The sequence below is a fragment of the Dromaius novaehollandiae genome, chromosome 21, assembly GCF_036370855.1.
Source record: "Dromaius novaehollandiae isolate bDroNov1 chromosome 21, bDroNov1.hap1, whole genome shotgun sequence".
NCBI lineage: Eukaryota > Metazoa > Chordata > Aves > Casuariiformes > Dromaiidae > Dromaius > Dromaius novaehollandiae.
In genome coordinates, this window is record NC_088118.1 from 503604 (window position 1) to 526918 (window position 23315).

A 23315-nucleotide genomic window follows, 5' to 3' on the forward strand; every position below is an offset into this window, starting at 1 on the left:
AGCTGCACCACTCTTCTCACAGCTCCAGTAATCTCAGCCAGGTGCAGTCTACCAACACGGGGACACACTGAGTTTTGCACAACATCCCTCTTAGATTTGCAAGCTCAAAACCAGGATCAGCTCTCAGGCTGATTATTTTATCCAGCCTACCAAAATTCAGAGGTGAGCAGCTGAGTCTGTCCGATCACAGAGGTCCAGGAAAGGAGCTCTTCATCAGCTGTTACTTTGCATCTCAGACCCTCACTGCTCCATAACGAATAAATCTCTAGCCCTCCTGGCTGCAACGCAATATGAACCGAATATCAAGTTACGTAATGTTTGCCTTAGTCTGCAGGCAGACGGAAAACAGCGAGCTGCCCACCAATTCCATTGTTGAGAAAATCTTACAAGAGGCAACAAAAACGTAGAGATTTGCATAATCTATTCTGAACAGCATTTTGTAGCGGGATCTGACCTGGTAGACACTTGGTTTCTAGTGGGACGCAGCGTAAAGGCACACTGATCCCTGTGCAAAGGCTAGAAGCACACGTCTGGCCTGGGCTTGGGCCATCCCTAAAAGCAGGCAGCGGGAGGAATTAAGTTATTAAGAGTTAGCACCACTTCAGAGAGCACATATAACATGAGGCTCTTGGGACAGAGACAGCGACATAAAGGCAGTATTCAGGGTGATCACAACAAGAACAAAATATAGGAAGGACTAGAAGCATGGCACAGAGGCCACAGGACAAGGACCACACCAGTCAAAAATACAGCTAAGCACATCATGCATAACTCAGCCAGAAAGACGACCAAAGGACTGCAAGCATGTGCCATGAGTGCCATGAGCACAGACAGCATCTCTGCTGCCTGCTTAAACCCGTCTTTCTCCTCACACTAAAATGACGTGAGAAAACCAAGTGATCGCCTGAGCAACAGACTGTCAATAAATGCTGCAGAAAGGAGACAGTGTCCCTTTAAATGTTACTAAAGTGTTGTCAATGGATCTGCCATGGTAGAAGAGTTAATCCCCCCCCCCTCGCCCCCCCAAGCCCCTCTCAGCCACTGTGATGGGATAATTAGATGCGAGGGCTCAGCACAGATGATGCTCCAGTTGCTTAGCAACTAATGGTTTCCATGGAAATGGCAAAGCACAGCCTTCGGAGCAGTAAGTGAGCAGTGCAGCAGGGCAGGGAAAGATGCCTTAAACTCCTGCACTGATCCTCTCCTCCAGAATCACTCAGAGGCCTTGAGGTATTAGGGGAATGAGAAGGGGGTGCCTTAAAGACACAACATCCCTGTTTCGAGTTGCAGGAGGAAGAGAAGGTCTTTTCTTCAGATGAAACTTGAAACAACGGGGTCCCCATGATCTCAGTGACTCTTCACCAGCAAGAGCAGCTAGGCTGCATCACACTGAATTACGTCCTGTGTGAAGGCTTGTGCCCGGATATGTGGGTCATACTGCTATAAGAAGGCGAATGTGATTCTAGCCCCAGTTCTTGCCTCCAGGGAAGGAGAGGCAAATACACACATTAACGTGTTTAGATTTCCAGTGCTGTCCAGCATGGAGCCATGTAACAGGCATCTGGTGTAGCACTGAACCAACAGACAGGAGGAGATTTCCTCCTGATTCTGCAGCTCTACAGCACACAGGATGGTGTCACCGGCTATAAAACATGGTCAGTCTCACGAGAAAAACAGAGACCAGATTTATTAACCTTGTTAATAAACCTTCCTTATTGTTGCTCTCTGCACTGAGCATCCCACTGTTTCCAAGCACTGCAACTATGACCAGGATCTCCCAAATAAACATTGCACACACTGGCAGTGCAGCTGCACTGCTGCAAGCTGTGATCTTGTCATGTCAAAAGCTGAGCAGAGAGAAGCTCTGTCTGCGCTTTGACAAGAGCTCTCTGGGACATCGCATAAGGTGGGGTTGTTGATTCAAGTAGGAGGTGGTCCTCCCCGAGCTAACGTCCCGGTATGGTGCAGAGGGCACCACGTGACGGAACCAAAGATCTTATAGCATGTGGCCAGACCCCTACATCAGCATCATCCTGTGCAACAAACGCGCTCACCCGATGTGGGAGGGCCTGCACCACTGTCTGCTCGCAAGTGACACTCTTATGCATAAAGCTTTCCAAATGTCTCAAGCTCTGACGCCACAGAAGGCAGCATATAAACCTGCATCACGACGACAGGCCCCGCTCCTCCGCCCTCACCTCCATCCAGCCTTTCACTTGCGACAAGAAGTGCCCCTTATAGAGAGAAGTAACGTACTGCACGTCTTGGGCATTTGCTGCAGTGTGCGCAGCCACTGACTTTCCTTTTCCCACCTGAGACGACACTGACAGCATGTGCTCTACTGTTTAACATCTCTTCTTGGCAAAAAGGATGCAAAATGGAGGCCAGCGTGTTTCTAGAACGGGCCCCTCCCAGAGACAGCGCTGAGCTGGGAGAAGCAAGGGGCAGTCAGACTGGGCTAGGCCCTGGAAACCCCGTTGTACGCATTCCTCAGTCGGTCAAAGTCACAAATTCTGACACATTCTCCCTGATTCAGTTTCTCCATGTATTACGACTATCACTTTGTCCTCATAACAGACTCGGGGGATGCCAGCTGTTAGCGTCCCTGGGTATGAACATAAGCCGTGTCTGTCATTCCCCTTCAGGAAAGGGCAGCACCAACTGTACTAAACTTCTGGGAGATGCCGCTTAGCGCGGGCGAAGTAAAAACAGGGCAGAACACGGGAGCTGGCTGAAGGGTTGCAGCGTTTCCTCCAGCGAGCGTGGCTGGGATGACAGCATCATCTGGGGCGTCAGCCTGACACCTGCCCTGCTCGCTCCCTGCAGCTACCCAGCAAGAGGCTGCAGTGCCTAAGCCCTCTCCCGGGGCTGCTCCCTGCAGCTACCCAGCAAGAGGCTGCAGTCCCTAATCCCTCTCCCGGGGCTGCTCACGGCTCTGGGGCTCGCGCCTGCGCTCCCGCCGGCCGGCCCCGGAGCCGGAGGCCCTTCGGCCTGCTGTGCTGCCGCGGGCGAGCGGCTGCCGAGCTCCGGGCCCGGCGCCGGGACGGGGCCCCCGGGGCGCAGCAAGCCCCGCGCCCGCCGCGGCCCCGCCAGCTCCCGGGCGCCGGCGCCCGCCGAGGCGCGGCCGGCAGCGCCCCCTGGCGCCCCGCACCGCCGCGGCCCCTCGCGGCGCCCCCGGCGCAGCCCCCGGCCGCCCGCCCCCCGCACACACCTCTGAGGAGCACCGCAGCCCGGCCACGGCTGCCGCGCCAGTCCCACCGCGGGAAGCGCCACGGCGGGGACGGGAACGGATTTGCCGCCCCGGCCACTTCCCGAGCGCCAGCCCGGCCGCGACTGCGAGCTAATTTGCCTGTGACTAAGGTCTCCTCCCTCAAACCGCTGCCCCAGAGTCGCCCTGCCTCTGATCCACCCTCACTTCAGGAAGGTATCAGAGCGCATTTACGGAAAAAAGCTGCAGAACATTTCAAACTCTCTCCCCTATTGCTTTCAAGCACGGAAATCAAAGGGAAATGCCGTGCTTTGTTCCATGGGGGAGCAGCACTAAAGGTGAGCGGCAAACCCAGCAGAACCACTCGTTTGAATCATCCGCCAACTCGACTTTGAAGTGGTTTGAAAAATCTCGGAGGAGGGGCAGAGATCTGAGTGCAGCTCTCTTGCTACAACTTCACAGAATTTAAGCATGTGGGGGGTAAAAGTTTGCCCTTCCCCCTCCAGAAAAACAGTTTCTCTGTTCTGAGAGCACTCAAAGTCAGGACACACAGGGAGCACAACTAGCAGCTGAGCAGTGCAATGGACTGGCAGCTGCCTGCATCTCAGAAACGCTGCAGGTGTGTCTCCCTCCCTCCCTCCCCTCCACGCTTACACGCTGCCCTACCTGCCTGCGCGCGCTGGTGCTCCCCACCAAGGAACTGCTGCTGGCCAGCAGGGCAGTCCTCGGGTCACACAGACACACGTCAGCACCTTCGGTTACAGACAGGGCCCCTACCCACATGGCTCACTGGGCAGAAATAGGTGCTGGGTTTCACCCCCAGCTCTCAGAGAGGTTTGGGGTTTTAACAAGTCCTTTGAATTCGTTGAACATGGCTAATAATCATCAAGTACTTCTACCTTGTCCTAAAGTCACGAGGAGGCTACAAATAGGTTATGACAGGAGCAGCATCTACCTGCGTTACACACGGAGACACACCCAGGCATCGACAGGTTTAACCAAGAACCCTGACGCAGTCCCAGGTCCACTGCTCATGGAATTAAAGTCTCTGAAGTGTCTCGGTCTTCTCTCTGCCTTGTATTTCCTTTCCCTCTGCCCACCTGCACTCCTCCTTTCCCTCTCTTCAGGAGAAAGGACTGTTCTTACCTAGGCCCACACAAATCCCGGGAGCTTTTTCTACGTTATGCTCACAGCATCAGCCACAGGGCCACTCGACAGTGCCAACACAGCAGGAGCGACCCCGGGTGAGGACAAGCCAGGCAGCTACAGTACACCCTGTACTAGGAAGACGAGGAAAAACACTAATTAATTGGAAATTAATCTCTATTCTAGCAGAGACACCATTCTGCGGAATGCAGTACACTTTTGACTGGCATTATCTGTATCCGCAGGCCCCAGGCCCCCACTGGGTTTGCTTCTATACAGCCACCACCGCACAGGCAAGCCTACCCCTCACGGGATGCCGGGACAGGAGGCGATACAGTCGCACCACCGCAGACAAGCAGGACGTTACTCTACGCACATCCGAAGCTCTTAGGGACCATGGAATACAAGAGTCATCCCCCAGGAGCTAGAAGATCTGGGGAATTATAGCAGAATCAGCACTCTGCAGCTCAAACCACCATCACCAGCCCTTCCAAAGCTGAGCTGGGCCGGGGCTAGTCGAAGGGCAACTGACCAGAGCCGACCCTGAGAGAAAATGAGGAACCCTGGTTGTTCCCAACATAACATCTCAAGCCACAAGTGTGCTTCCCTTCAGATTGCTAGCTCCCTGCAGCTCCAGAGCTGCCCTGAACTCATTTTTTATTGCAGCTGCTTGGATTTGTAAATACCCAGCAGATTACACCCTCCTGTAAGATGCAGACCTGCCATGCTGATCTGCACATCTGTGAATTCTTGGCTTTGGCATTATCATTTATAACTGCAGCTGCAACATTCCCCCCAAAGTCTTTTTTTTTTTTTTTTTTTTTTAATAAAGTAGGAGCATCTCTGCCCCTGAACACTGAGTCAAATCTAAATTTTCTGTCACATTACTAAAGATGGTCCTTGATCCTCAAATGACGCCTCTGCCTCTATGGCTTCCATGATAGCCACACAGCATCTAAATGACTAACCAGAAACTCAGAGGTCAGACCTGAATGACAACACTGGGTTGGAAGCTAACTTATAGAGCTCCCCCATGTTTGAAGGAGAGAGTGAGCTTGGATACATCTTTTAGAAACAAGCGCAGTTCTAGTTTCTCTGGCTTTCCTAGAAGACCTCACACAGCATGTTTGCACACACATGCGCACACACACACACACGAGTGGTTTAAGACGTCTGCCTCCACCTTATGTGCACACGCAGGAGTCAGACACCCTGAGAAGCAACTGAGCACACTCACAGTCACGGTCTAGAATCACAAATGTCTTTTCTCTTGATTTGCAAACAAGAAGTCTTAATTTTAAAAACACCAGGAGATGGGAAATGGGCCCAGAAAGGTCACAGACTCCAGCTTTTGTAAAGGGCTCCCATGCTAAAAGATCAACGACCTGTTGATGGCAATAGTTTCTTAGGATCTCTATCTGCTCCTGAGACTCTGAGTTCTCTGGGGAAGGGACTGCAGCAAATTTAGATCTGGATAGATTCAGGTGCATTTGCAGACACCTTGCCTTAACTGTGTTACGCTCTGCCGTATGCAGACTTGAGTGTGAGGAGGAGGACAGCCAGCGCAGATTATAAACTACACTTCTCCGACTCTGGGATCAAAGGAAACACACCTACATCATTCTTAGCTTGAACTTAGCCATAAGCACCACAGACACCTATTTGACAGTTAAAAGCAGCGCCTCTAACTCAGGAATTACTGCACTCCTTTCAGAGCAATACCAAGAATCTCAGGGATGCAAAAAGAGGGAGGAAGAGTTACACCTAGGGTGCTAAGATATGAGTCTAGTTCCCTTGCACCCCGAACCTCAGCAAGATTCACACTACTTAGTCACACATCATCCCCTAAGGTTCACAGCGAGAGAATGCCTGGTACACCCCTTCCCTCGATACTGGTGGAAATACAGCCCAACTTGGATCCTACTTTGTATCTGTCCCACTAGAATCCACTATGCATGACATATTCAGACACAGCAATTACTACTGCCTGTTTCTCCTGCATGCACCATACTTCATTTGCTGGAAACATTAGCAATAACATGCAGTTACCTAAAAAACATAAAAGTCCCTGTTGCTTGCAGAGGGCAAAGCAAGGAGAACTACACCTGCCCCCAAACCCAACCTGCAACCTCAAAAAGCCTCCCTGGAGTTCTCGGGGTTACAGAAGTGTGGTGGGAGCTGGTCAGACCGGTTTTCATCCCATCAGTTGGCTTCTGTGCAGATAGGACTGACCTGAGAAAAGCTGGCTTTGAAGAATCCAAGTATGCTGAGCTGAGACACCTCCGGCTTGTCGCCTCTCTACAGCAGTCGCAGCTTTGTTCGTGATGCAGATGCTGGCTACTTTGACCTTCTGCACATTCTCTGGCGGTTCAGCAGGTTCTCTTCTGCTTCTGAGACTGGAGCTAGAAGGTGACCAGAAAAAGAGATGACTTTAGCAAGGAGGCACGAGGTTCTAGTTAAACAATAGGGGATAACAATTCAGCACTCCTAGACCTCACTTGCCACAGCTTCACTCTATTGATCTCATCAAGATCCATCCCACCCTGGGAAAGCAGGGCTAGAGAGATGGAGCTCAGGAATTGTAAACTTTGACCCAGAATACACAGTTTACAAACTGAAAGGATTCAGAATCTAAAATGGCCAAAAGCAAAATAAGGCTTATTAGCCTTTTCTTAGACTTAAGGGAAAGGTCTGTGGTTGCAACTGATAAACAGTTGATGTAAAACATCCTTAGGTTCTGGGATGGAAATATAACACTTCCGTTCCCAGTCCTGCTAGTTTCTTTGCATAGACTGGGCTATAGGTTTCATTTCTATGCTTTACTCACTCTGTTTGTACTATGGAAGTGTCTTAAACATCTACCAGTAAGAAGTACACATTATCACAAGGGGGGATGCTTTTCGTCCCTACAGCAGAGGCTGGAAGCTTTAACAAGCCCTTTTCATATCTTTTTTTGTCAGGGTCCAAGTAGAGCTGCTCAGGGCTTCTGCCTATGCATCTCCTCTTCCCCAGCGTTACTTACCAGTTTCACAGAGCAGCCACCCTTCCCTGAGGGCACTGAAACCCTGTGGAAGATGGGAGGAAGGGAACTCTCATCAGCTGCAGCCAGTTGCTGCTAGGAACTCTAGGAAGAGCCGGGGCTGTTTCTCACCTCCTTTATTACTCTGCACCACCCTTCCATCGGCCAGCCCCCACCCGGCCCAGGAGGAACTGCTTCTGAACGAGCTGCAGGTGAACTCACAGCCTCACCGGGGACACATGAAGTATCAGCTCATACAGCCTCTTGTGGCCAAGCTACACTCTCCCAATCAGCCTCTTCTTGCAGCTCGGCTAGATGTGGGGGTGACTCTTGGAAAGCAGTACACAGAACTGCTTACAGCACTTTCCACGGACAAACCTCTCCTCAAAGTATTCTTCTGCCTTGTTCTTCACATTAGCACCTCATACAGCGCCCTGCTGGCTTTTAGAAAGTCATGCCTGGCTGAAGAACAAAGCAGGTCAAGATACTTTATCCATGCAAGGTCTAGCTGTCTCAGGACCACCCCCTCCACAAATGCTTATGCTGTTCTAAGATTATTAATGCAGCTGCATCCAGTCTAGCACTCTTACACCAGCTTACTGTAGAAGTAGCAAAGGTTATAGGGGTAGGTGAGGCATTAATTGAGGGTGCATACAGATAATTATGAGCTTAATGAATTACTAGGCCTCGGATGATGCATATTAATTTGTGCTGTGTAAGAGCTTAAATTCAAACAGAAGGGGAAAACAATGTTGTGGTACTCAGAGCAGATCAAGTGATTTGTGGTAAATTATTACACCGTAGTAGTTGAATTGTTTGCTACATACCCCAAGCCAAATGTCAGACTCCAATTCCAGGCAGGGAAAAAGGATTTTAGTTTTGGCTCTTTCAAACTTATTTGAAGAAACCATCCAACCAACCACATCCTGCTTACACCTCAAGAACCTGACAGAGAGTGCATCTCTGGTAAAGACTGAGCTTCCTCCGGGAAGGGTGCAAAACGCTGTCTGGCTGCATCCTTCTGCATTTAGCAGAAGCCAAGCCACACTGGCTTGGTACTTATCAAATGCCTAATAAAAATGAAGCAAAACTTAATACAGTACAAACTTGCAGGCAAAGAGGCAAAAACAAGTGTGGAAGATCCTTCTCTGCCCTTTACTGGTTACCTTTTCAGGAAAAGTTTGGTTTTGTGTTTGACTCACTGCTCGACAGCTCATCTCGAAAGATGCAAAAACTCAGAGGAGGAGAATAGTGACAGTAAACCGTGCAGGAACATTTGGCCCAAAGCACTATAGTGCAAACCTGCAGCTGAGAAAAGTAGCTTACTGTTTTTTCTTTCATGACCAAGCAAAAAATCAACTTGAAGCCAAGCCTGTGGTGTAAGATTCACCAAATTCATTTTTAAACTGAGAATTTCCCAACGTTCTTATGCCAACACTATGGCATAATCTTTTTCATCAATTGCAAAAGCCAGCCTCTTTCTGTCACCCTGCTGCAGACTGGCAGCAACTCATACTATACAGCTATGAGCACGCCCAGTATGTTTCTACAAAACGGGCAACATACGTAACACACCTGAAATCTCCTTTCCTGCTGGTACTAAGCCAAGGTTTGGATATTTCCCTGTAGTTACTGATTTCCTCTATCACCACTTATCTCCCACACCCCCTCAGCTGTGGACTTAGGATGAGTGGGTGAACAGGATGTCGATAAGACGGATGACATAAGCCACAGTTTCCTTCGTAATACCTGGGAAAGGTTAGGCAGGGGCTGTGTGTGAACTCCTAGCTGAAGAAACAAAAGCAATTTAGGAATGAGTAGAATTTAGATTGTGTCCTCAAGCTGCACAAAAAGTTTGGAGGAGACCCACTATAAAAGCACTCCAAGTGCCTGCTTAATCTGGCTCCATTTCCCCAATTGCATTACCTCTTCTGTACTTCGGCTAGGTGGATCTAAAGCAGCTTCCCGTCTTAAACACTGCTGCCTCTAAACAGCTGGCACGGTGCACCTTTACACTGCATTGTGCAGACACAGATTTAAAAAATAAACGTACGTTGCACACACCATCCATACAGAGTGATGGCAGTCCACTGAAGATCCTAGATAATACAGTGATTTAACCAGAAACAGAGGGAGAGGGGAAAAAAAAGTTAGGTCTAATCACACAGGAATGGAATGGGTCATTTAACAAGACTTTACATTAAATGAAGAGAAAACAAAGCCTAGAAGATGACACCTATTCTACTCTCGATCACCTTGCCTGCTCCATCAGTACTGATCATTAAGTCACTGCAAGGATCTTTAATAGGTATTACATGTGTGAAACAGAGGCCAGCCCTCACTCAGCTGGGTTATATCCTTTTTAAAAAAATATGAAATCAAGGCACGAGGCATACAGAGCACTTCAAGCTGGTAGGATTCTGTGTCACCCTCACAAATCTCATTGTGTTCAGCATCTGGAAGTTACTTTGCAATTACAAGGAAAATGTACTTGAGCTTTCAAAACAAGTCATTTTGGGAAAATCTGCATTTAAAAAATGGTCTTGAAGACTGGGATATGGCAGAAGAGTTCAAACTCACCACCACTACTGAATGGTTTCTCCAAGGTAAGGGCCTCAGAGGGATTGATTAACTTGGCTTTCTTTTAAAAACATTGCTGTCTCCAAAACTCAGGTGAAAAATATAAAATCTAATATTCAGGAAATCCTAGTCTAGAATATAATGAAAACCCCATTTTATTTCACTATATGTTTACATGCAATCAAATCAAACAAGAAATTTCTTTTTTGTAATTTTGTATAAGGTATGCAGCTTACAGAAAATGCGATTGAGACAAAAATACAGATTTATATGAGATTAATTTTCTGGAACAACTTCTAGAAAGAGTTGCAGAAGTGCTGGTGTAGAATAACCTGGCAATACTGACTGGGGCTGGAGCTGATAGTGAAACAAGTCTTATACCTTGAAAGAGTGTTTAATTCAATGGCAGAACATGAAAATGATTTTTTTCCTAAGTCTTCTCAGTGGTTACTCCTATGGCTTTCTGCTTTAGCCATTTCAATTTCAAATCACTCTGGTGATGAAAAGACATGCTAACAATCCCAAGCAGTCCGAGAGCTACAGTACTGCCTGACCTGCAGCACCTGTATCTTCCCCTGTGCACGCTCAGAACAGCACGTCTCGTAACAGCCCAGACTCTTCCCTTCAGCTGCAGTCCAGGAGTCTAGCCTTTATGCCCGTATTTAAGGCCCCCTCTGCTGAGGTCCAAACAAAGGACAGAAATTTTGGCGTGTGCAGCCCACACCCTGGTCACTCATTAAGCCAAAATGAATAATTTCCCAATCCAAATTCTGCACAGCACACCTTGGGGGAAAAAAAGAAAAAAAAAAAAAAGAGGATCTAAATGCCCCTCTTGGGGGGGGCGGGGAGGGGGCAAGAGTATCTAAACGCCCCTAACTCATCACATTGTCTCTGGACTCCCACTGTCCACCAGCTACTGATGAAAAGCTGAGCCATCGCATGCTGAAGTGGCAAGCTCACCACCCGGCACACAGGCACTCACTCCCTGGGCAACCACCTGAGGCTAACGGTGAGTTTGGGGCCTGGTATTACCTACAGAGGCCAGGGGTGATTTAGGGTATGTTACGGGAAAAGGGCTTTTCTTTAGCTAGCCAGAGAGTCTGTGTCCAGACTGCAATTTTTCTAAGCTTCAAGTTCACCCCTCTTTCTAGGGCAACCATATAATAATTGCACAGTTGTACCTGTAGACACGCTTCCCTCCAAATACTACCTTTTCAGTAGAAAAGCTTGGGAGATGACTAAACGGAGTAATTGACACACTTCTGACTCATCTCACTACAGAGAAAAGAGAGGGTAAAATGTCAGAGCTGAGCACAGTTGTTCACGCTGGACATGGTGGTGTGAGAACACTCAGATACGCACACTGTAAGCAAAACAGGAAATAAAATGCTGTTTAGAGGGATGAGAAGGCAAGTTAGGGACCCCTGACTCTGGATCTGCATCCCATTAGTTTCCCCAGCCTGTTGCCAGACAGCAGGGTCCTGTCTATTGCAATGGTCCTCAGCTAGCAGCAGTGGAGTGACATGCTTTCTTCTCCTTAGAACCTGATGTGCAGCCTCATCTGTGGATGTGGGTAAACCCCAGCCTGGCCTGCCCCATCACAGGAAACCCCGGCATAGACTCGGCAGGATCTCACAGTCCAGCGCCCTCTTCAGCCACTGCTGCTACCGAAGCTTCCTCTACAAACACATCCTTGGACTACTCTAACCCGGACTCTTCCGAGGAGGATGTGCTATCATCCTCCGGCGAGGCTGACCAGGTATAAAAGGGAACTGCTTGGCAAGTCCTGGGTTCCATAGGAGCTCACCGATCCTGCAAGAAACCTGAGCTGACCCTTGCTCAGCTGTTCTGTGAGCAGCTGCCTCCCGTTATAGCAGGGGTCAGTCAATGCACACAACTGTCCGATGAACAGGCTGAGGGTACAAAGCGCTGGAACCGAGGCCGGAATTTTCCTAATCAGAAGAACAAGGACAGCACAGTAATAGCACAGTGAGGTTCTTTAATTTAGGCCTAGCGTGGTAGGTTACTTTTTAGTTGCCGACTCACGACTAGGCCTCTTGGCTGAGGCTATCAGAAACAAATTCATTTGGGAAAGCGCTGTACCTCCACTAACAAAAGGACTGAAATCTGCCCAAATCATCAGACACAGTCCACCACACCCACCCTCCCCAAACACAGCAGCTTCTCCCTATCCCTCATTCCACGAAGGGCTAATACAACCCCTTCCCTTTTGCTCTTCCTCTTCCCAGCTTGAGGATGAAGATACCTCCTGTGTGGACATTCCTTTTCCTCAGAAAAAGCTGGAAACTCCCAAACTCAAGGCGATGCCAGTGCTTCGGAAAGCAAAAGTCTCCAGACCTCAGACCAAGAAGCCCAAAAGCACCAGGCAGGCGAGCAACAAAATCAAGGGAGGCTGGCCGCGCCCCCCCCTTAATTACTGCATTCTCATCACCCTGGCCCTGTGCAGCAGTGCAGATGGCAGTCTGACTGTACAGCAGATCTACCAATTCACACGGTACCCACTGTTCTCCCAACTCTTAGTGTGGGACTGTGGGAAGCGAGAGGACGCGGGGTACAAAAGCATCTTACCTTTCACTGAGGAGCAGGGATATGGCAGCCAGGACGTCTGTTCTGTTCTCAGCTCTGCCTTTGGCTCAAGACGCCACTGAGAAAACTGCTTCCCCTCTATTCTTACTAGGAAATATGTACAGACTGTAAACATGCAGGGAGTGAGACTGGAATTTTACCTCTGTCTCACTGTCCTTAGAAAAATGAAGTGCTGCTCTGCTCAACTGCTCCAGACAGCCTACAACCATAGGGATCAGGGAGGAACCTTTCTTTCTTCTCTCTCTCAGATACAGTGCATCCCGTTACTTATTGCAGCCTCCAAGTTCACTGTGCTCCAGCTCAGTACAAATCTTTTCTCTCTGCAGGCAGCACTTCCCCTTTTTTCAAACAGCCCCAGATAGCTGGAAAAACACTATCCGACACAACCTGTGCTTCAGCAGCAGCTTTGAAAAAACCACTCGTTTTGTGTGTGGTGAGGGAAACCGCAAGTTACGGCTGTGGAAACTAACCCCAGAAGGACGCACAAAGTTTCGTGAGGAAGCACAGGCTCTGCCCAAAGAGGCTCTCAACTTGGTGTGCCAAAGCACGAGCGAACCAGGTACGTTGTGGAAGGCAAGGAGCCCTGCTCTGACCAGTGCAAACTGCAGAGCAAGACAGACTTTACAAGGTTCCCATAGCAAGAGGGAAGTACATCTTGTGTGTATGGTAAAATCAATGAGAGCCATGTGGAGAGGGGTGAGCTGAACACCCGATAAAGATGACTCTGCCCAGAACAGAGGCCTTATCGTGTTGTACCTATATTTAAGTAAAGGGATAACTGAGCTGCTGTGTCCCATCCATCCCCATGAGCAATGTGGACACCTCCATTTGCTTTCTCTAAAGAGCAGCCTTTTCTCCGTTTGGAAGGGAAAGTGACAGAAGGGCACTGCACTCTGTCCAGGCACAATTCTGCTCCTTTTCACATGTGGAGGAAACGTTCTCTGTGCACCTTGAGGAAAAGCGTATTGGCTGCTCCTCAGAACTGAGGAGCTGCTGCAGGATATCACTGGGCGCTTCTCCCAAGCTGGGGAACAAGCTCAAGCACAAGGCTCCCAAGCAGTATTGCTTGTGAGCACAGCAGGCATCCGAGCCAGCACACAGTCATCACATGCTGCCGAACATTTAGGCCTCTGAGACTGTGCTAGATGCTTAAAGATACTTGCAGAGATACCCACACAAGGGGGGCTTAGCCCCCAGACCACCAAAGAATTGTTCTCTAATTAAACAAACTAGGCTGAATTAAAACATAGAGCCTTAATCTCAGTATTGCTTTGCTCAGCAACAAGATACTATCAGCTTAATACTGATTAAGGTTTAGGCTATAGCACCAGTACCTGAGCAGTCATTACAGTCCACAAAGCTACCACAACTTCTTCTTTCTCTCTATCTTTTCACAGAACTCATGAGATCTCTGCTTGGTCTATGATACCTTCTGGCTCCCTGCTTCTGAAACGTGTACCATATGTTTCCAGATCAAGCTTATTTTCTCAGGTGCTGCCACAGGTAGCTTCCAAAGAACTGCACTAGCTAGTGGGAGCACTAGCTGTGAATTGGAACACCAGTGACTCCAATCCTTAGCAGAACTGGGTTGCAAATGGAGCTTATTTTCTTCTGCTTAACGCTAGCTGAGCCAGAGAAAAGAGCTGAGTTCTATTCCCTGTCAATAGTCTGCTCTAGGAAGACTTACCAGCGAGAATCCCTTGGACTGCATCTGACAGACATTTTTGTCTCCCAGTTGAAAACCTGGCATGAATGAAAAATAATATGCAGGCTTCTTGTTTCACTAGAGGCAACTGAAAGGATGCCCACCCCACAAAATGCTGGTTGCCAAATGTAACTTGTTCCTCTTGGAGGAACAATACGGCACCTACCCTCAAACCTGGGGCCTTTAAACCAATAGCTATTTGTTACCGCTGTCAGGCAGCATGTTCCTTGATACTTCAGAAAAGGTTCTTCGTAAAAAAAAAAAAAAAAAAAAAATTAGGATAGGACAAATCCTTCTGAGCTTGTATTATGTTTTCCTTTTTTTTTTTTTTGATGTTTTTGTACTGAACTTAGAAATGAAAGCACTAAAGGCTGAGTTGTTGAGTCATTGCTCTTTGTACTGTACCATGGCTCACTGAGGAGGAAGGTGGAGCTAGAACCAGACTCCAAGTAGCCTACATCAGAAAACCTCAACTGCACTACTTTGTTTCGCAAAACTTAAGTTCCAGCTCCTTGTGCCTCTACATACATTCATGTAGGTTTTTCCAAAAAAAAAAAAAAAAGTTTTCTACTTTAGCAAAGTTAGGAAATTAAGATGATCTTAACATGAGAAACTTGTTTCTGCTTTCCTGTTTCTCAAAGGTATTCATCAAAAAACAACTGGCAGAAAAGTTCCCTGTCCCTCCTTCAGACGAAATTCAGATTCCCCCTTGGCTTGGGACCATTACAACAGTATGCCTTCTTCCACAAGGATGTAGTGTACACAAGACCACTCTCACACACACCCTTCCATTCTGACGCACCACATTCATCACTCCTCGTCCTTCTAGGAGGTTTTTCTGTCCTCTGAAGAGGGCAGATGTCATGTCCCCTCATTACCAAGAAGCTACACACAGCCTAGCTGCATCTCACTGCAGCTTTGCTTCTTCGTTACAGCAATGGTTTTATGCTAACGTTCCCAGATGCTTCCTACAAATGTTTCCTACAAAAATGCTTAACGTGACCTCCACTGTCAGCTGAAAAAAAATTGTGGTAATCATCTGTTTAAAGAAAAAGCTGGCTCTAAGTCACACTACACTTCCAGCTTTTTAAATACTCCAATTAATTCAAAAGACTGTTTCCTTTAGGTATGTCTGCTATGTTTATAAGCATGACAAACACTAGTCCATTATAATAAGATCTAGCTTTTGAGTCACATTTAGAGGATTAATTAGGTAGAAACATGAAGAAATTATGTAGATAAAGAATTTAGCTCTTTGCTGACAGTTCAAGCTCCTCGGAAAGCCTGGTCACAAAAGACAAGTGTCGACTCTTCTATCACCACTGCACAAACCAGTTCCCAGCAGGGGCAGTCCTACCACACGTGGAGAGTGTGAAATTGCTACCTGACAAAAAGTAGTGTGCTCCCTCATCCCCTCCTTTGAGGGCCATGTTTGCAGTCTGCTACGAGCATCGTGACACCAGTACTCAAATGCAGAAGCAGGGAGGAAAACAAAGACCAATCTCCTTGCCTTCAGTCAGGCGATTCTTCGCTCCAAACTCATCAGCACCATCGCATGCATCTCACATTGCAGGAGACACACTGACACGAGGCACCAGCCACACCTGTAACGTTCAGTCCTCCACGCACGCTGTTGTCTCCTGTAATTTTCTTTCAGTCCAGAGAACTAAACTGCAGGAGAAAGGTGATCTGTTATCTAACAAAGGCTCTCGGTCTACAGGTCAGAGGCCGTGCAGAGGATGCATTAGCTGGCTGAGTGAGAAGAGTCACTACCTCACAGACATTATTCCAAGCTGTTATACTTGTTTGCCCAGCTGTAAAAGCAGCGGGCAAGGATCCACATAAAAACTGGTGGACAGGTTGCTTTGCAAGGTGCTTGGCACCCCTCCACACAGCAATGCTCAATTAGTGGAAATCAGTGAGTACTACAGAGTGCCAGGAGAGAGTTACCTTGGAGAGGAAGGACATGACAAAGAAAGAAAAAAAAGCAGAAGAAAATGAGAGCTTGCTGTTGTGTTATTGACTTACTTGTTTCTCCAGCAAGAGGCAAGTAGATCAGGTCCCCAGGCCAGAAGTCAGGCGGGTAGCAGGTGTCTAGTGTTCAAGAAGAATAGATCTCTGGTACCTTCTTCCTGGCTTCTGCAACAGCTGCTTGAGGTGAAGCAGAATCAGTCCAGTTATCTACAGCAGCGTGTCAACCGCTGCCACATTTCCTCAGCTGTAGAGCAGGAGCCAGGGCATCCTGTTGACAGGGGACAAACAACAGGCATAGTCCTGGCGCAAGTCCTGAAGTTGTGTGCTAAACCTGAAGTACCCCGAGAGGATGACAGGGGACAGAGAGGACATCCAGATCCACTGGGCAGAGTAGGCTAGGTATACCCTGAAGTTCAGAACTGAACTGCCTGTGCACAGGCTGAAAATGCACCAGAAGAGAGATCCCTTTGTGAACGCCCTATAGGTCTGCTATTCTCTGCTCAAAAGACAGCATACAGCTAAATGGACAATAGGTCTGATGTGAGTATGACACTTCTTAAGTCCTCTCTCACCCACCAGGCTAAGAATCCAGGCTTTTGTAGCAGCTCCTGACTGTGCCAGAAGTAACCTGTGTTTGGCCAGATGACTCATTTCACCTGAGTGCCATGCCTCCGAAACTGAGGATCGCGTCCCTTTATGTGAAGGGTGAGGGACTTAGCATTACCAGTAAGCACACTCTGGATGGAAGGAACTAAAGAAGGATATAAGATTACATTTTTCAAGAACAGCATAAAGGCAGGAAACAAAAGCTCAGGGTTACTTTAAAAAGCTGAATTTTAATAGATGATTGGCAAGTTCACGGTATGACACAAGCTGTACAAAGCATTATTAAGAAGACTACAAGAGCATAAAAGAACAGACAATCCGTTAAAAGTTATTTGATCCCTAGGCTCAAGCCTGAAAGCATACGGTAGAACGGTAGCTTCCCCCTCTAGCAGAGGGCAGACGAACCACTGTGCAGGGTGGGTCTACACAGCTGGGCACTAATTTCATCTGACCGATTTAAGAAGTCAGAGGGGGACAGTTGCTAGTCCCATGTGCAAATCCTGCATAAGCAGGACCAGATTTCAGGTGAACTGTTTTTGAAGATGTGGCCTCACTAGATGGCAACACTGAGTTAATCAAGTTACTTTCATACACTTAGCACCGCAGTTTAGATATTCTGCTTTAGTCAAGCCAGACTAGACTGTGAGCACTTCGGTGACACTGTGATTTGCCCAGCAGTCATTTAAAAGTCCTCACTATCAGGAGGAGTTTTCCATTATCCCACATACCGTTTGGTCCAATGTTTTCAGAGTATATTGCTACCATGAGAAGCAGAAGGTTTTCCTAATCAAAAGTATGGGGATCCACAGAGTGGACACCACAGAGAAATTCATACATGTGACCCTAATACTCTAGTTCATGCAGGAGCATGGTGAAAGCCCAGTAGCTCGTACATGGCTCAATAAGATCCCTCTACTCTGCTCATACCTGTGAACAGAGATGACAAGCTAACTGGGCACGCAATATTCTGTGGAGAGGCCCGCTACCATTTCTAGGTCCAGGCCAAGTCAACTCACCATCTCGCTCCTCGAGTCAAGAGGCCAGAGAACGTCTTGTGCAAGAAGGCTGCTCCACTCATCTGCAGACTGCTGGCATAAGAGGTATTTACCAAGATCTCATTCTGGATGCAGATCGGAAGGAAGAAGAGGAAAAAAGGCGTCAAACTTCATTGGCTACAACCCTGGATGTACTCACCAGATCTCTGCAAGCACTGTAAGCTTGTGAGATTGCCACCAGGTAGCAACCCTGCTCTGAAAGAGCCGTGATAAGCTTTCTGCCGAAGACCGTGCTTTACAGAAACCCTGCAATACCTCAGAGACACACTGCTGTGCTTCAAAGAGAACATCACGGCTATTTGTGCAATGTCAGAAGCAAAACGTGCAGTGACTCGCTTGCGTGGCTATTCCTTAAAGGCGTTCAGCGATCCCAGTCCTTCCTCAAGGAAGATGGCATCAGCAGAGTCAGCGAGGCCGAACTTCACTGCGTGCCACTCCCACACGTCCGGTTAGCGTCCTCCTCCCCCCACCGTTTCTAGTCTGTATTAAATCTGTTGAAATGCACACGTGCCAACCGAGTCTCCAGAGCTGAGCGCTTGGTACGGAGCAGGAACAAGCTCCTACAAAGTTCCTACAAAAGCAGCAGTCTCCAGGGGCAGAAAGCAAGGCTTTCCCACTTGAGGCGCAAGCCCTCGCAAGCCAAGGCCTGCTCTCAGCTCCACCCTGCCCAGGCCTCTGGGCAGCAGCGCCCGCACGGAGGCGGCGGCACGCGGGGCACCGGGAAAGGCACGCCCAGGCACCGGCGGTGGGAAGGGGGCTCTCTCAAGGGACGCAGCGGCCACGCACGCTCGGGCAGCGCCTGGGAGACCTTTGCAGGGCACCTGAGGGGCCTCCAGCGTGGCACCAGCAGGCCCGCGCTGGCCTTGCGCCGCCCTCGCACCGCGGCTCCAGCGGGCACCGGGCCCTGCCGCCCCGGGCGCCGCCGCAGCTCCCATCGCCTCAGCACCCCGCCCTCGCCGGGGCCACGCGCGGGCGACCGGGCGCGACGCCACCGCCCCTTCCCGCCCGCGTCGCGCGCAGCGGCGCCAGGCCCGGCCCCGCCCCGCCCCGCCCCCGGGCGCCTGCGCGGCGCGGTGCGATGGCGCCGCACTACTGCGCCGTGTGCCGCCGCACCTCCTTCGCCGGCCGGCGGCACCTGTACAGCGCGACGCACCGGCAGCGCCTGCGGGAGGCGCTGGGCCGCCTGCAGGACAAGGTGAGCGCGGCGGGCGGCGGCGCGGGGGTGGGGGGCGGCCCCGGCATGGCGCGGCCCCGGCATGGCGGCTCCGTGTGCCCGCAGGTGGAGGCGGCGCGGGCGGCCATCGGCGGCGCGGCGGTGCGGCGCTGCGAGGCGGCGGAGCCCGAGCGGCGCGTGTGGTGCCTGTGCTGCGGGCGCGACGTGCCGCGCGACGGGCGGCGGGGCGGGCTGGCGGTGCCGCACGCCGCGCTGCTCCAGCACCTGGCCGGGTAGGACCGGGGGCGCGGGGCGGGGGGGGGGGGCACCGGGGCGGGCGGCGCTAACGGCTGTGTCGGCGCAGGCCCGAGCACCGCCGCGAGACGGCGCGCTTCTGGCGGGAGAACCGGGCCGAGGCGGCGCTGCGGCCGCGCTTCCTGGTGTCGGCCGAGGACTACGGGCGGTAGGTGCCGGGGGGGGGGGGGGGCGGCCCCCCCCCCCGCCGCCGCTCACCGCTGCTGCTGTCGGGCAGGTTCACCGAGTCGCTGGCGCGGGCCCTGGACGCCTACGAGGAGCGGGAGGACGAGAGCATCCGCCAGGTGGGCGCCGCGCGGCCCCGGCCCGCCCCGGCGCGGCCCCGGCGCTCCCTCACTGTGTCCGTCCCCCGCAGATGGCGGCCCGCATCCGGGACGCGGAGCGCCGGCGGCAGGAGACGGTGCGAGCCGCCCTCGAGGTTGGTGCCGCGCCCGCCGCTGAGCCGTATCCAGCCCTGGTTGCGCCCCTGCCCGGCCGCGCGCGGGGGGCCGCACCGCGCCTGCCCCTCGCGCCCCCGTCGACCCCGGGCGCTCGCGGGGTGGGGGGCTCTGCTGGGACACCAGAAATATTGTTCCTTTTTCCTAAATCAAACTCAGCCTCAGGCAGAGCCACAGCTGTGCGCCGGACCTTCTGTCTACGATTGCACCGTAGGACGTGACAGGTAAGAGGTTACGCTGCTGCCAGTCTCCTCCCCGGCTGCTGCTTTGTACTGCTCAAAACACTGGGCCACCCTGGGCAGCAGTGCTCCTTGCTCACCTCTGCTGTGGCTAGAGACGACACTGTCATCACCAGATCTTCCCTTCATTCAGACCCCTCACACCCACACTCTTCTAGACCACAGCAAGACACCTCTCTGCAGAGCGATTCCCCTCTCACCTATGAAGAGGTATGTAAGCACCAACAGCCACGAACAGCAAGCACCGTGACACCCTGTAAACAACGTTATCATTCCCAGAGAACCTTACCCCTTTTCCTTCTTACTGCCAAACTCTCCGGCCGCAAATACAGTACTACCACGGGCATGTTCACTCTTCACCTCTGCTCTTGAAACTTATAGACAACCGTTACCTGCCAAGCTTTGACAGAGCCCCTCACCTCTCGCACTCTTTTGGCTCCTGTATTCCAAGGGACATCTCTGGTGATGCAGAGCAGCCTGGCCCCAGTGGGATGCAGGAAGCTCCTGACTTGAATTGGATGGAACCAGGCCACCCTTTGACTTTTATTGGCCACCAGGTAGGGATGACCATTACCTAATTTTGCTAGTGAATATGATTATTTAAATAACTATGCAAATGGCATTAGCATGTGTTACAAAGCAAAACAAGGGGTTGCAGTCTCCCCACTGAATTTTGGTTGCTGCAAAAGGCAACTTCGCTGTTTCAGGCAAATGACTAGCTGAGAGTTTTAGCTGTGCCATGTTAACTTTTGTCTCACTAAGCAAACATTCTTAAAAACACACTGAAAACCATTCCGAAAAACACTCCTTAACAAAAGCAGAGAACTGCCTCCCTCTGCCTTTTTGCAAAAGAACTTGATACTGGAATTTCTACTCTTAGAAGCCTGGGGGGTTTTTTCCCACCATCTATCACAATCTCTTCTCTCTCATGTACTAGACTACACATAACATCATTCTTAAAAATATCCTCAAAAGCATCAATTTCTAATGGGTGTCTTATGTTTCTAATAACAGGAAACAGGAGAGAAAGGAAATATTCACACAGGTAATCTCTCCTGTTGCTTGACTCACCTTGTTACTATTCCACTGAAAACTCTTGGGTTGCAAATACAACAGGCAGAATTTAAAGCAATTTTAAAACAGTCACAGCGTAACCCAGAGGTGCTAAATCTTTTGCTAATATTTTGACATGCTAAAATAAAACATTCTGTATGAGGAGATCTCCTTTGGAGCTCTCAAGTGTAGGTGCTACTGCTGTGAGGAGTATGTGGTTTTGGGTGTGATCTATCATGGCTTTTACCAAGGCAAGCCTGCTGCTTTCTTTATGGAGTTCAGACAGATTGCCTGGCAGGGTGAGCTGCAGGTTCAGGGGAAGGGGATACTTTTTCCTATCTCAATTTATGCGTTTAGGTAACTTCAGGAGCTAAATGCATTTTCCCTATGACTTCTAGGAGCAAGACCTCCCTGGCTAATAAAGGAAGATGAGGAGGTTGGAAGTCAACAACAAATTGGACCATCATATGAGGAATTTCTCAAAGAGAGTGAGTGGCTCCCTTACATTCCAGTTAACTTTAAGTTCACTCCAGTGCTGCACTAAAGGAGCAAAAGCATTTTGACTGACAAACCTTCACTAAGCAAAATACTATTTTTTAGAGGAGAAGCAGAAGCTGAAAAAGCTCCCAGCAGATCGTGTCGGTGCCAACTTTGACCATACCTCTCAGACAGGCGACAGCTGGCTCCCTTCCTTTGGGCGGGTTTGGAACCAGGGCAGGAGGTGGCAGTCCAGGTGAGCGTCGGGATGGCAGACGGATGCTGAACTGAGGGTGTGCAGCGTCCTTCTATACACACTGCTAAAGGAGCGAGTTCTGCGATAGCAGCAACGGTGAGGAGACGTGTCTTACCGCAGCAGACAGGAGTTACTCCACTCAGTATTCAACCCAGGCAGAGCATCATTCTGTTCCTGGAACATCGCGCAAGTGACTTGCGAGATAAAGTAGCGCTGCTGCTGCAGAAATACCACACACAAAGGTGCCTGCCTCGGTGAGCGCGGCTAATGAGTCGGACCTGCATATTAGTGCCTATACACACACTCGTCCTGCTGGCAGCTCGTAGTCCACTCAGAATTTCTGTCAACTAGCTGAAAAGACTGTTAGGAAGCAGTTCACTGAAGTAACTGAATGAACTAATTGAGGAGCGCTTCTGTTCTAAAATGCTTTGCATACCACTGTTTTATTTGGTAGGCACGGCAGCTTTCATTACCACTTTGAAAAGGCTGTTGCATTCTTTTATCTATGCTTTCTTTTTCAGGCATCAATTTAGAGCTGAATCGGGGGAAAAGAAGAAAAAAAGGTGATCAGAAAAAGAGCACCAAAGAGACCAAGCTCCGACCCTTGTGAAAAGGTGGACCGTAGGTAGCTGCAGCTGTGTCATTGCTGCTGCTGCCAGGTTTGGCCCTATGTATCCACCTAGTCGCGTTCATTTCCCTGGAGGGCAGGCTGGCCAAAGGATAACCCTATGGGCCGAGCAGTTTTGCTGAAGGCTACTCTGCAAAGGGATGTTGCAGTAGATTTGTTCCCCCTGTAACGGGCATGTAATATGCATCCAGGTACTGCTGTTTCAAGTCATAAATTACACAAAGGCAAAACCTTCCAGCAAGGGAGGTCTCCTATTTGCTTTTCTGTCTTTATCAGGAAGTCTGGCTTATACACCATGTGGTGCCAGTGTCCTACATTGCTGTACAATATGGCATCTCTTTAAATAAACTTGTGAGAAATAAACTTTTTTTAAAAAATTACCTGTGTTAATAGGCCAATAGAAACTTGTTTTAGAGGCAGAGGCAGCACTCAGGGCAACTGATGCCATGCTGTATTACTTCCAATGCTTCGAAACATAACCTTTAGAGAAAAGAGTCTAGTTCTACCTCACCATTAAGGTGATCATAATCAGTACTCCACAGAAGAAAGGAGGCTTTAAAAACCGTCCCTATAGTCAGCTTTTCATCTTAATTTAAACAACATACTTACAGCCTTATTTAGAGCTGCTTACCTGTACTTGCCTACCTGATACTGACCTGACAGATGCTGTTTCCTTGTGTACACTGAAATGTGAGGGCACTGCTTGTTTAGATGGAGTTTAAATGAATAATCATAAATACTCCCACTAACACCTTCACCATCTAGAATGCAAGAAACCCAAAGTTTACTTTTTTTTTCCCCACTAGAAAAACTGAATACAGTTTATATTATTTTAGCACCTACTGATGTTAAAGTTC

The 23315-nt window shown here is 49.7% G+C and overlaps 2 protein-coding genes across 4 annotated transcripts in view; one reads left to right on the plus strand and one right to left on the minus strand.

The window, feature by feature from the left end:
• LOC135330454 (B-cell CLL/lymphoma 9-like protein) overlaps nt 1-17968 on the minus strand; it is a 100146-nt gene extending 82178 nt beyond the window's left edge. For both annotated transcript variants that reach the window (XM_064524113.1, XM_064524111.1), the window contains exons 1-3: nt 17862-17968; nt 16294-16507; nt 6587-6756 (exon numbers count right to left, since the gene is read on the minus strand). The gene's annotated coding sequence lies outside the window, so the exon portion shown is untranslated. The remainder of the gene's footprint in view (nt 1-6586; nt 6757-16293; nt 16508-17861) is intronic.
• A 966-nt stretch (nt 17969-18934) lies between these two features.
• Nucleotides 18935-22835, plus strand: LOC135330456 (centrosomal AT-AC splicing factor-like). Of its 2 annotated transcripts, none has more exons than XR_010392459.1 (11): nt 18935-19095; nt 19180-19346; nt 19418-19516; nt 19586-19652; nt 19724-19786; nt 19965-20029; nt 20496-20601; nt 21059-21089; nt 21496-21585; nt 21698-21926; nt 22352-22835. XR_010392459.1 is itself a non-coding variant. In XM_064524115.1 (11 exons), the coding sequence occupies exons 1-11, from the start codon at nt 18979-18981 to the stop codon at nt 22395-22397; spliced, it is 984 nt and encodes a 327-aa protein (XP_064380185.1). In that variant the 5' UTR covers nt 18936-18978; the 3' UTR covers nt 22398-22835. The 2 variants fall into 2 exon arrangements, 1 of the variants encoding a protein (XP_064380185.1); XM_064524115.1 differs by having other exon boundaries at nt 18936-19095; nt 21698-21830.
• The last annotated feature ends 480 nt before the right edge of the window (nt 22836-23315 follow it).

Excerpts from the sequence above, each read along its gene's own strand:
- LOC135330456 (XM_064524115.1), top strand. The coding sequence starts at position 18,979 with ATGGCGCCGCACTACTGCGCCGTGTGCCGCCGCACCTCCTTCGCCGGC. Across the intron at positions 21,586-21,697 it reads TGAGGAATTTCTCAAAGAGA|AGGAGAAGCAGAAGCTGAAA; the intron begins GTGAGTGGCTCC and ends ACTATTTTTTAG. Across the intron at positions 21,831-22,351 it reads GGCAGGAGGTGGCAGTCCAG|GCATCAATTTAGAGCTGAAT; the intron begins GTGAGCGTCGGG and ends TTTCTTTTTCAG.